This window comes from Mixophyes fleayi, chromosome 4, assembly GCF_038048845.1.
Source record: "Mixophyes fleayi isolate aMixFle1 chromosome 4, aMixFle1.hap1, whole genome shotgun sequence".
NCBI lineage: Eukaryota > Metazoa > Chordata > Amphibia > Anura > Limnodynastidae > Mixophyes > Mixophyes fleayi.
In genome coordinates, this window is record NC_134405.1 from 3,019,953 (window position 1) to 3,033,270 (window position 13,318).

General features: G+C 43.6%; 1 protein-coding gene across 1 annotated transcript; it reads right to left on the reverse strand.

The window, feature by feature from the left end:
• Positions 1 to 3,977: 3,977 nt before the first annotated feature.
• LOC142149668 (E3 ubiquitin-protein ligase TRIM39-like) lies at positions 3,978 to 6,295 on the reverse strand. Its single transcript, XM_075204980.1, has one exon. The coding sequence runs from the start codon at positions 6,163 to 6,165 to the stop codon at positions 4,495 to 4,497; it is 1,671 nt and encodes a 556-aa protein (XP_075061081.1). The 5' UTR covers positions 6,166 to 6,295; the 3' UTR covers positions 3,978 to 4,494.
• Positions 6,296 to 13,318: the final 7,023 nt, after the last annotated feature.

The window sequence follows — 13,318 nt, forward strand, 5'->3', positions numbered from 1 at the left end:
ATTTCTGTCTACCAAACAACTTATTTTACACATATTTACAATTAATGCATGCTCTGGTGGCACAGTTTGGCAGCGCCCGTCTTGTATTCACTCTGGATCCTCTTCGCCTACTTCTTAGAAAAATAGGATCTTTAAAGACCATGGGGTAAATGTATCAATCTGCGGGTTCTTCAACACCTGCGTGTTCAGCCTCTTCCGCGATTAAATTTCAAGCGGCGCTGCATTGTAAAGGGTTAACTTCCCTTTACAATGCAGCGCCGCTTGAAATTTATTCGCGGAAGAGGCTGAACACGCGGGTGTTGAAGAACCCGCAGATTGATACATTTACCCCCATATCAGTGTTATACGCTAATATACTCCCTATAATTACCCCTGATGACTTGCCTCGCCTGCGACAGGGTTGGGAAGTGGACCTGGGACCTCTGACTGATGAGGACTGGACCTATATGCTTGACAGAGCTCAGGAGGCCACCACTTGTACCAGATATAGACAGGTTCAGATGCACATTTTACATAGAGTGTATTACTCCCCTTGCAGGTTGCTCCAGATGGGTGCCAGATCCAACTCTAATTGTCCAAAATGTGGGGATGCTCCGCTAACTTCTGGCATCTGCTCTGGGGCTGCCCTGTGGTAGGGGACTTTTGGTCATGGGTGGTGGACTGTATTCAAGTAACAGGTATAGATATACCATTATTGTACCCCAAGACTTGTATATTTGGTCTAGGTGTCAGTCTTTTGTTGGGAAGGTCACAACTAGATATGTCCTCAACCTTTTCGCTTTAGCTAAGGTTGCAATTGCCAGGGTGTCGATGACACGGGAGGGGCCGGACTTTGGCGCTTGGTTGGTTCTGGTGAATGCCGTGGTGGGGGACGAAAGATTTACTTATCAGTCCCGGGAACCATGTCAAAATATTACAAGATATGGTCAAGATGGGCGAAATCGAGGTACACGATTAGTTCCTTGGCGGCAGACTTTGCTCCTATGTAACTTGTCATTTGGGCCCTGGCTGATATGGTGAAGTGCTCCGTTCAATATAAGTATCATTGTATGAGACATTTCTACATAATTTCCTTTACATATGTATTCTCCAGGCAGTGTTTATTACTGATATCAATATTAATATGTCCCTTGAGTAAATAGGAATTTGAAGACCCATTCAGTATATTATACTACATAACACAATGCATCTTAGCATATCCTTATAAACTGTTACTAAACCGAACCAATTGTGTGCCAATGTAATATCTTTTTGATAGTTGAGATAAGTTACTGGTGTTGAAATGCTTTCTCTTTGTTATGCAGATTGTAGGCTTATGTGGAACTACGTCATTTATCTCTGTACTTTTATTTCTCTTGTTTGATTTTTGTTTTGCTTTGTTTTTATGTTAAAAAACGCCAATAAAAAATATTTGATTTAAAATAAGACCAGTAGACTTTTAATCTCTTCAAATGCCTTAATGGATTCAGGAGTGTGTTCAACTTTATGTGGCATATAGCTATGGCTGAACATCCTGGTATTCACTGACTACAGAGTAGTGACATACTGCCTCTTTTTTTTTCTATGCCTCTGAGGTAGAGGGTGTTCAAATATCAGGACCACCCTTTAGGAAATCTAAATATCTCTGGCCAGGTGTCAAACAGTTTAACCTCGTTAGTACATAATTGAATTGTCTTTTTATTGGATACTTCTACAAGAAAACACAATAGTTGTTTAGTATCTTCAAAAAATATCTGAAACGATTTAGAGCACAGCAGGAAATCTATATTGGATCAGAGCAGAATCACCACTGATGGGTGCAAAAGATTGCAAATTATTCTGCAAACATTATAACAAATAATTAGAACTGTCTATGAAACCTTATGTAAAGATTGAACCCCCCCTGTAGGTAACAGCAAATTAAATATTGTGTATAGTTCTTTGTAGTATTAAAAAGAATGCTGCACAAATCTATGACTGTACTAATATCAACAGAGACCTCCATTAGAATGTAGGGCGGGGTCCAGTCATCTGTCCGTTCTGTGGTACAAAGACTGTGTTCAATCTCAGACTACCATATAAACACATACAGGATTCTACATGTAACCAACATTATTATCGCTACAGACACATTTAGTAACACATGCAGGAAAACATCAGGATATAAAAAAAAACAAAAAACATTAGTTTTCAGGGAGAGCTGGAATATGAGAATTCAAGGACTATATATATATATATATATATATATATATATATATATACGCTGCGCGGTGGCTGTATCGTGTCTTCTGCTTTTTGAATTTATACAATTTTGACTGCTCGTATCACTTATTCACAACTAACTATTACATTCTGTCTTATTTTTCACTTTACTCTTATAAGAGAATTTTATCCCTCATTACGTCTTGGGTTCAACATTAAAAATTCCAGTCTCTGGGAAACACATTTTATAACTTCTTTGTTATTTTCCCCAGCACCACTTTTCAGAGTTTCATGCAATCAGGATTGAAACTCTACAGGAAACACTTTTGCCCGGGTGCTACTTTTCCTCTTTTTGGCAATGAAATCTCATATCCTGATTAGAGATTCCATTAGTGTCAAAAGATACTTCTATTGCGAGGAACAGGCATTTCTACTCACATATTAACTTTCCAAATAAGTCCACAGAGTAGTTCACAAAACACCATAATGCCTTCTGATAGATATAGGTGATCAGCCTATACTGTAAAAGCATTTTATTTAACACATTAACTTTGCAAATCACATCTCTTCACTTTGCAAACAAGTATACACAGTGTTAAAACACTAAAATGTCTTTGGCCAGTTATGGGTGGCCGGTCCATACTGAAGAAAAGCACATTTTAAGAACATTTAAAACTAACAATAGTTTCTGCAGAAACACATTACATTAACATTAACAACAACACATTTAGGAATTAGGTCCTAGGTTCTTTTACCTTTCAGCTACCACACCCTCTTCCCTCTGTTCAATCACCACTTCAAATACAGATCTGAAATACATCAGATACCCATCGAGTGTTCTGGTCAGCGTCTCCAGCTTCTCCCCCCTGACGAGGCGGTGATGAACAGAGCAAACTGTGATGGGTGAAAGTTGGACACGAGCCCCCAGCTTGTATAAGAATTTTCTAATCTTCTCTTTAAATAATAATTGAGATGAGCAGGTTTCCAAATTACCGGTATAATATTTCTATTCTTTATTAAAAGATATTTTGCATAGATACAGCCATTAATGGACGAAGCAGACATATGCCCAGGGTCTCAATTGACAATCTATATTTGATTACGTCATTCATTTATACAATATGTTACCCATCATTAATTAAAACACACCTTCCCAGCTTACCAGCTTACATCACTGCTGGCACTCTAAGGGCTAGATTTACTAAGCTGCGGGTTTGAAAAAGTGGGGATGTTGCCTATGGCAACCTATCAGATTCTAGCTTTCATTTATTTAGTACCTTCTACAAAATGACAGCTAGAATCTGATTGGTTGCTATAGGCAACATCCCCACTTTTTTAAACCCGCAGCTTAGTAAATCTAGCCCTAAGTCTCCATTATTAATCTTCATTAAAGTGACATGTTCTTGGAGGGGTCTTTTGAAGGGTCTTCTTGACCTTATTTGGAGCAAATATGTCCTTGGCTTTGTCCAGTCATTGTGAAATAAGGGCGATAATGGAAATTTCCAAAAAGTGTGTTTCTTGTTATAACTTGTTGTTCTCCTCTAACTATATCGAGCAATATGTAAGAGAAAGGTCAGTACTTTTCCTCTTAAAAGCACAGGCACATAAACTATTAAATTAAACTATTAAATTAGTTCTGTATTAGTAATATATAAGTTTGTAATTGATAATATAGGTTTTATTAATTATTACTTTGACAAGACTGACTTGTCACCATGAAAAGATATCTTTACTTAATGACAATATTTGTTTTTGAAAAGCTTAGACCCCTAGGGGTGAATTATATAAAATAATGTGTTACTTGGCATTATATGTTGGTTAGATACATTCTCTAGTAAAGTCTATCTAACAACTGCCATGACCTCAGCTTCATCACAGGACAGAACTGGTGTCAGAGTCAGGGTGACTAATAATATCATTACTACATTGTAAGCTCTCTTATGTATGCCGAGACAGTACCTGGGAATAAGTGTGGGTGGTGTTATATAGGCGTGGTATACGGAGGGAACGCTATATAATAGACATTATTATAATAGTTATACTTATACAAATATACAAATGAAGGCATGCTGGGAGTTGTAGTCCAACCACTTATATTCTCTATAATAATATGTTGATAATGATGATGATAATACATCAATTGGCAGACAGTTATTTCAGCCAATCATAGTTATCAATGAGTCAAAGATGGAGAAAACCTACATAAATCACCCAACACCTGGTGCAATACATGAGGGGCTTCGCTGTAGCACCACCCACAGGTTCATTAAATTGCCTTAATGTCCCACCAATCAGATTCCCCTCCCTGTGATGTCACCAGTGTTTAAGCAGATTTATCCCAGCTCCTGACTCCCCAGATATCTGTATACAACCTTCATCTACATAAAACACCCCATGAAGGGGCTCAGTGAAGGTGGCAGTGACGGTGTGTAAGTGTCTGATAGGGTCACACAGAGAATAGAAGGACAGCTGTCCAGCCTCATAATCCAGATATATCCTCACTCTTTCACAGGGAATATTGTCAGGTAACTGGATCACTTTACTGTCATGTATCACTGCAAACAGATTATCATACCTACACAAACACCAGGACTTGTTATTATCTCCAATCCCTGAATGACCTCCTCTCCTGTCTATACTGGGATAACACATCCCTACTCCCCACCACACTGATTGCCTGATCTCCACTTCCCAGTAATGTCGCCCTGAGGAAAATCTGTCAGTGCTTATTACCTGGGGAAAAATCTGAAATCTCTCTGGTGTTTCTGGACGATTCTGGTCTATATCTGATTCTGCTGCAGTTTTCATGTCGCCTGATATATGTATATAATTACCAGCTGTGTTCACATCCAGTATTACATCTGCAGGTTCTTGCATATAGACCCATACATTTATACCTTTAATTATATCAGATAATCCTGTGTGTATTGTCCCTGAGATGAGACCCACATCCAGATCTCCTACACCATGGACCTGGTCATCATGTCTCTCTATGTCCTCAGTATCACACACGTCACCTGTGTCTGGTTCCTGTAAGACAATCACTGGATCAGACATGTTACACAGCTCCTCAGTATCACACAAGTCACCTGTGTCTGGTTCCTGTAAGACAGTCACTGGATCAGACATGTTACACAGCTCCTCAATGTGACGCATTTTTCTGGACAACTCGTCCTTCTTTATTTCCAGCTGCTGGATCAGATGAGAGACTGAGAGTGAAACGCTCTCTTCCAGCTTGGAGATCTCGCTCAGAACTCTCTTCTCTAGGTCTTCCAGCTGTCTCCTGATGTCTCTAAACAGGGCAGTGACTCTCTTTGTTACATCAGCTGCTTTTTCCTGATCTTCTCTCTTGCGCTCCTGCAGACCCTGGACTCTTTTCTCAGTCTCCTCTCTCTTTGTGGTCAGTTTCTGCAGAACATTCCTCACTTTCTCCTTCTTCTTCTCAGAGGCCTCATCCAGTGACTCCATCTGATGTCCTCTATGTTCCCCATCCAGCCTGCAGGACACACAGATACAAACAGAATCTTCAGTGCAATAATAGTCCAGGATTTTCTTATGGACGGAACATTTTCTCTTCACCAGGGAAGTGTTGGGATCAGATAAGACGTGTTCTGCTGACTTGCTGTGTACTCTCAGGTGTTTATCACACAGAGAAGCCTCACAATGCAGACAGGATTTAGCAGCAGGTACAGGAGAGTCCACACAGTAAGTGCAGAAGATCCCAGTCTCCTCCTGATCTGGCCGAGGAGACAAGAACCTCCCCACTATGTTACACAGAGCTATGTTCCTCTGCAGTGCAGGACGCTCCTGACACTCTGCTCTACATTCAGGACAGGTATAAACTCCAGACCTCTCCTGTGTATCCAGCACATGATCAATACAGACCCGGCAGAAGTTGTGTCCACATCTCAGTGTTACAGGATCTGTATAAATGTTCAGGCAGATGGAACAGTTCAGCTCCTGTCTCAGATCAGCAGACGCCATCGCTGACAGCAGAAGAAAGAAATGAAACTGAAAGTCTCTGACACTCAGACACCAGTGGGTGTGTTTCACATTCTCCACACAGGGCGAGGCTGAGCTTGTCACTCACATTATATCTATAGACTTAGTTATACTAAGGGACACACCTAATACATAAAGGGACATCATGCAGAGAATTTAGTTATTTTAGAATAGAGGCTATTTAATTAGCTGAGAATTATTAAGTTTCCAAATTTGCAGACATTACATAATATTTACTGTGTTAAGTAATAATACATACACATCATTTACTGGCCCTGTTGCCATATATTAGGCAACATTTATCACTAATTTGTCACATAGATACAACATTCAACATACTGGGATTACAAAGAGAGAAAAAAAAACCTTTTGATACAGGCGCCAAAAAATATAGAAGGTGGTGCAAATGCGATAGTCCAGCAGCTGTTAAGGGAAGGTGCAAGTCTCCCAAATAGACAACAACAACAAGAAAAAGGAGAAACATCACAATAGGACCAGGGCCCTCTTAACAACATTTTGGGCCCCCGGGCAAAGCAGTGCACCGGGGCCCCTATATATATATATATAAAAAAAAAAGGGATTATATATATGGACCCTGCAGCCCAGGGGGTCCGTCAGAGGCAGCGCAAAAAAAAAAAAGAAAATACTTACCTTGCGGTCAGCTGGCGATCCAGCTGCCTCCCTGTTCTCCTCCTCCATGCGGCGCTCCGCAATGGATGTCGGGCGGGCGTGAGGACGTCACGCCCGTCATGCACTGCCAGCGCCGCACGGAGGAGGAGACCAGGGAGGGAGCCGGATCGCCAGCTGACCGCAAGGTAAGTATTTTCTTCTTTTTTTTTTCAGGATTTTTTTTTTTGCTCTGCCTCTGACGGGCCCCCTGGGCTGCAGGGCCCCTAGGCACCTGCCCATTGTGCCCAATGGGAGAGACGGCCCTGAATAGGACAACTGCATAAAAATATAAATAAAAAATGTAAAAAAAAAATAATAATGAGTAGGATAATAATGATGTATAAAAACATGTAAAAATATATAACCACGGATCATTAATATAAAACATTAAATTTAATATATAAAGCATAAAAAAACATACATATGAATATGATAAATGTGTACAGAATAAAACCCTGCAAACAACAACCAGTAGCTGTGAAAAATCTAGTGATGAGATTGGTAAAGTCTTATTATAAGTTGACACCGTATGTGTCAAATCCAGATGTAAATGCAGGAAAATGAATATTCCATATTAGTCAAACATTAATCTGTTAGTAAGGAGCATGTAAAGAAAACCATGAGTTGTAGTTGATGGAAAATCATAAAAACGATTATTGGTACTTGGAAAAGACACTCTGTAAGTAATAAATGGCGATTGTGTGTATAAGCTCATAGGATATCGCAGGCTCGTAAGATGGAAAAGTTACCATCCACTTGTAAGACCGCTCTCTTTCAGAAAAACGGCGGCACCCAGGAATGACTCCCCGCATCTGTGACCCCACGGACGAACAGATCTAGGCGCACTCACATGACTGAGGGAAGAAAGGAGCTGTAAAGTGTGCCTGGACTCCTCCGGCTCAACTGACGGCCGCAAGTAGATCGGCAGTCCGTAATAAAGCGGTGTAGGCAGCGTGCGTCCTGTGATAGCGTGTTGAGTGAGCGCATGCTCAAGAATGGTGAAATAACAATCCTGCATAATAAATCCAATCCACTGAATCAAAGATAGTAGTTGTAGTTTTACCAGGGTTTGCTAACGCGTTTCAGTACACTAGGTAACTTCATTAGAGGGATAGCACAGATGATCTAGCAGGGTTCCAAACCTCATTAAATAGCTGAATCCAATTAATTAATCAATCATGCATGCATCTGGTGATCTGTGGTTAAACCAATAACAAAATAACCTATATATAAAAAGATTAACCTCATGTGGGTGAGACTTGCCTCTCGGGAAAAAGTTTCCAGTGGGAGGAGATCCTCACTGGGAGAAAGCGTTCCCAGTGAGAGGAGCGGGTAGACGTCGCTTTAGTGTCACGAGTCGCGGCGGCTCCGGGCACCACCGCTACTCTCCGCCCTCATGTCCCGGCCGTCGTCATGACGACCAGGACGTCACTTCCAGGTCGTCCCGGCCGTTGCCAAGGCAAAGGTCAGGACACATTCAGACTCCTGCGCTGCGCCCCGCATGCAGGACAGCCGGGCGCATGCGCAAATAAGAAGAAAGCCAGCTGGCTAATTATGCTCCCCGGGGCTGCCTTCCTCTCATTGGCCAGGGTTAGTATTTAAGGCAGGGAAGGGCAATCCTTCCCTGCCGGTTATAGTTCCAGCTTGCTGTGCTTAGCCTGCTCCTGCTATTTGCTCTGGTGACTTTGGATTTATTTACTACCGCCGACCTTTGCCTGTTTCCTGACTCCGTTTGATTGCCTGTGACATTTTGACCCTCTGCCTGGACATTGACTACGATTATTGCTTGTGACCCCTGATCTTCTGCCTGGCTATTTACTACGATTGTTTGCCTGTGACCCCTGATCATCTGCCTGGATACCGACTCTGCTGGCTTGCCCATCTCCTATTGGACTTCTGCTGGACCCTCACTTCACTCGCCTGGGTTCTCCACAGTCAGCACGCAATTCACGACCCTTTGTTGTCTGCAGCCAAGTCTGTCCCCACCACTAGGGGCCCCAGCGAACACCAGACTTCAGAGTAGACTCCGGGTATTGCAGTGCAGATTGTTGGGGTTCCTAACATTATAACCGGCCCAAAAATTTTGAAGTGAGTGATATTACTGACACCAGTTTGATGGAACCAAGTCCAGCTCAAGTATTGGCAGGACAGATCCAGACCCTGTTTCAAATGGTCCAGGAATTGTGCCAGCGACAGGCTGCCCAGGAACAGGCGTCCCGAGCCTCACAAGCTGCTCAGTCTCCTGTTGTGGAACCCAAGATGCATCTTCCAGACCTAGGCCTACAAGTCATCTCTCCAAACAATTCTTTACTTGTACCTGCTCAACTCACAGTGAACAGACAAGACGTTTCCATTCCAGCATTTGTGGACAGTGGAGCTGCCGGGAACTTTTTGGATTTGGCCCTCGCCCGGTCCTTGGGTTTTGTAGCCGTTCCTCTGGAATCCGTCATTACTGTCGTTGGATTGGATGGAAATCGTCTAGATAAGGGTGAGATATATTTTCGTTCGCCTTCTCTACAGTTAAAGGTGGGTGCCCTTCACTCCGAACTTATCTCCCTATATCTTATTGATTGCCCTTCGGTTCCTCTAATTCTGGGTCACCCCTGGCTTGTTCTTCACAATCCTTGTATCGACTGGACCAAGGGCGAAATTATCAAGTGGGGTCCTCAATGTTCTTCTTCTTCATGCTTGTCTCTACCACTCAGAATTACTCAGGTCTGTCCGGAGCGGTTGCCTTTTCACTACAGTGAATTCGCTGACGTCTTCTCTAAGAAAGAGGCCGATGTTCTTCCTCCACACCGGGAGTATGACTGTGCTATTGACCTTGTCCCTGGCTCTAGGTTGCCAAAGGGGAGACTATATGCCTTATCTATTCCAGAGACCCAAGCCATGGAATCATATGTGAAGGAGAACCTACAGAAAGGCTTTATTCGGCCCTCCAAGTCTCCCACCGGAGCAGGCTTCTTCTTTGTGGCTAAGAAAGATGGTGGGCTTAGGCCTTGTATTGATTACCGAGGGTTAAATAAAATAACCATTAAAAATACATATCCTTTGCCACTGATCTCAGCTATCTTCGACCAACTAAAGGGAGCTACAGTTTATTCTAAGATTGACCTACGAGGGGCCTACAATTTGATACGTATCCGTAGTGGTGATGAATGGAAAACTGCGTTTAATACTCAAACGGGCCATTACGAGTACTTAGTTATGCCCTTCGGTCTCAGCAATGCTCCAGCAGTATTTCAAGATCTGATCAACGATGTTCTTCGTGAATTCCTGGGTTCTTTTGTCGTGGTCTATCTGGATGACATACTGATTTACTCCCGCTCATTGGAACAACATCGGGGACATGTCCGACAGGTGCTTCTGAAGCTGCGTCAGCATCATCTATACGCAAAACTAGAAAAATGTGACTTCGAAGTCTCCAAAGTCGTTTTTCTAGGATATGTCATCTCTCTAGAAGGCTTCGCCTTGGACCCCACTAGAGTGCAGGCTATCCTTGATTGGGTACACCCCTCTAATTTAAAAGCCATCCAAAGGTTCCTGGGATTCGCTAATTATTATAGGAAGTTCATCAGTGCTTTTTCCGTCCTTGTCGCTCCCATCACAGCCCTGACCCGTAAGGGTGCCGATCCTAAAGTTTGGCCATCTACTGCAGTTTCCGCCTTTGAAACCTTGAAACGTGCTTTTATGTCTGCTCCAGTCCTGAGACATCCTAATCCTGACCTCCCCTTTTCTTGTTGAAGTCGATGCTTCTGATGTGGGAGTTGGAGCCGTATTGTCTCAAAGGGATCTTAAAGACCACCGTTTTCACCCTTGTGCCTATCTGTCTCAGAAATTCTCTTCCGCGGAAGAACATTACGACGTGGGCAATCGTGAATTGCTGGCCATCAAATGGGCGCTAGAAGAATGGCGCCACTGGCTTGAAGGAGCAAAACATACTATTACAATATATACGGACCATAAGAACTTGTCCTATATTGAGTCAGCTAAGAGATTGAATTCCCGGCAAGCACGGTGGTCCCTCTTCTTCGCTCGCTTCCATTTCATTATTACTTTCCGGGCCGGTTCAAAGAACCTTAGGGCGGATGCCCTGTCCCGCAGCTTTATCTCTGCTCAAATTCCAGCTTCTGAGCCCTGTTCCATTATTCCTACTTCCTCTATTTTGGTTGCCTTCACACAGGAATTGGGTAAAACCCTTCAGCAATGTCAACCACAGGCACCTTCCGAAACCCCAGAGGGGAAACTATTCGTGCCAGTGCACCTCCGGGGATCAGTCCTTTCCCAGTGTCATGATAACAAGATTTCTGGACATCCCGGTATTGCTAAAACCATTGAAATTGTATCTCGTACGGTCTGGTGGCCATCATTATCTAAAGATGTAAAAGAGTATATTTTATCCTGTGACCTGTGCTCCAAAAACAAGGTTTCCCGAAATTCCCCTTCTGGGCCATTACTGCCGTTACCTGTGCCGGTCAGGCCTTGGACCCATGTATCCATGGACTTCATCGTGGACTTACCTTTATCCTCTGGGTGTAACACCATCTGGGTAACCGTAGACCGGTTCAGCAAAATGGCCCATTTTATTCCTTTAACCAAGTTACCTTCCGCTCGTTCTTTGGCCACCTTGTTCATCAAATATATATTCTGTCACCATGGACTACCAGAAGATATTGTGTCAGACCGGGTCTCACAATTCATTGCAGTCTTCTGGAAAGCCTTTTGCTCCCTCCTAGGCATCAGCCTCAGTTTGTCATCAGCCTATCACCCACAATCAAACGGGCAAACCGAAAGGGTGAATCAATCCTTAGAGCAATACCTTCGACTATATATTTCTAAACACCATGATAATTGGGCTGACCTCCTTCCATGGGCCGAATTTGCGTACAACAACGCATGCCACACGTCTTCACAGTATTCTCCTTTTTATTGTAACCTGGGGTACCATCCCAGAGCCAACTCTTCTTCCTCACTATCCACCGATAAACCACTTGAAACCAGAGCCACGGCCTTCCGCCTTAGGAAGATATGGAAGTCTGTGCATCAGTCGTTACTTCAGGCTTCCTTTAGGTCCAAGGTTTGTGCTGATTTACATCGTTCCGCTTGTTCATTCAAGGTTGGGGATTCTGTGTGGCTCTCTACTCGGAATATAAGACTCCGTCAGCCATGTAAGAAATTAGGACCCTAATTTATTGGTCCATTTACCATCCTAAAGCAAATTAATCCAGTGGCCTTCAAACTAAAACTTCCGGAATCCTTAAAGATCCCCAGTACATTTCACTGCTCTTTATTGAAACCTGCCCGACCTGCCAAAAAATCCAAACCTCAACCAGTCTCGGTGGATGGACATCAAGAATTCATAGTGGAAAAAATCTTGGATTCAAAAAAGGTCCAAGGCCAAGTTCACTACTTAGTCGATTGGAAGGGGTACGGTCCCGAGGAACGGTCATGGGTACCGCAAAGAAACCTACATTCAGATAGGTTACTCACGGAATTCTTTAAAAAATTTCCCGGAAAACCAGGTTGTCGGGGTTCCTTGACCTCTCCTCAAGTAGGGGGTACTGTCACGAGCCGCGACTCTCCGCCCTCATGTCCCGGCCGTCGTCATGACGACCGGGACGTCACTTCTGGGTCGTCCCGGCCGTTGCCAAGGCAACGGTCAGGACGCATTCAGACTCCTGCGCTGCGCCCCGGCATGCAGGACAGCCGGGCACATGCACAAATAAGAAGAAAGCCAGCTGGCTAATTATGCTCCCCGGGGCTGCCTTCCTCTCATTGGCCAGGGTTAGTATTTAAGGCAGGGAAGGGCAATCCTTCCCTGCCGGTTATAGTTCCAGCTTGCTGTGCTTAGCCTGCTCCTGTTATTTGCTCTGGTGACTTTGGATTTATTTACTACTGCCGACCTTTGCCTGTTTCCTGACTCCGTTTGATTGCCTGTGACCTTTTGACCCTCTGCCTGGACATTGACTACGATTATTGCTTGTGACCCCTGATCTTCTGCCTGGCTATTTACTACGATTGTTTGCCTGTGACCCCTGATCTTCTGCCTTGATACCGAATCTGCTGGCTTGCCCATCTCCTATTGGACTTCTGCTGGACCCTCACTTCACTCGCCTGGGTTCTCCACAGTCAGCACGCAATTCACGACCCTTTGTTGTCTGCAGCCAAGTCTGTCCCCACCACTAGGGGCTCCAGCGAACACCAAACTTCAGAGTAGACTCCGGGTATTGTGGTGCAGATTGTTGGGTTCCTAACATTTAGAAATGTGTAGCTCAGCGGACGTGCAATTGTGTGCGCCCTGTATTGGTTATCATTTGCCATTTTCTTGATTTACCCTAGAGTTCTGAAGGACCATAGACATGGGAGCCAGGCAGGCATGACAAGGGGCAACATTAAATCAGCATAAGTATACGGTAGAACCTGAAGGGTCTGCAATATACATTATGAGTAGGAAATATGGTCACAG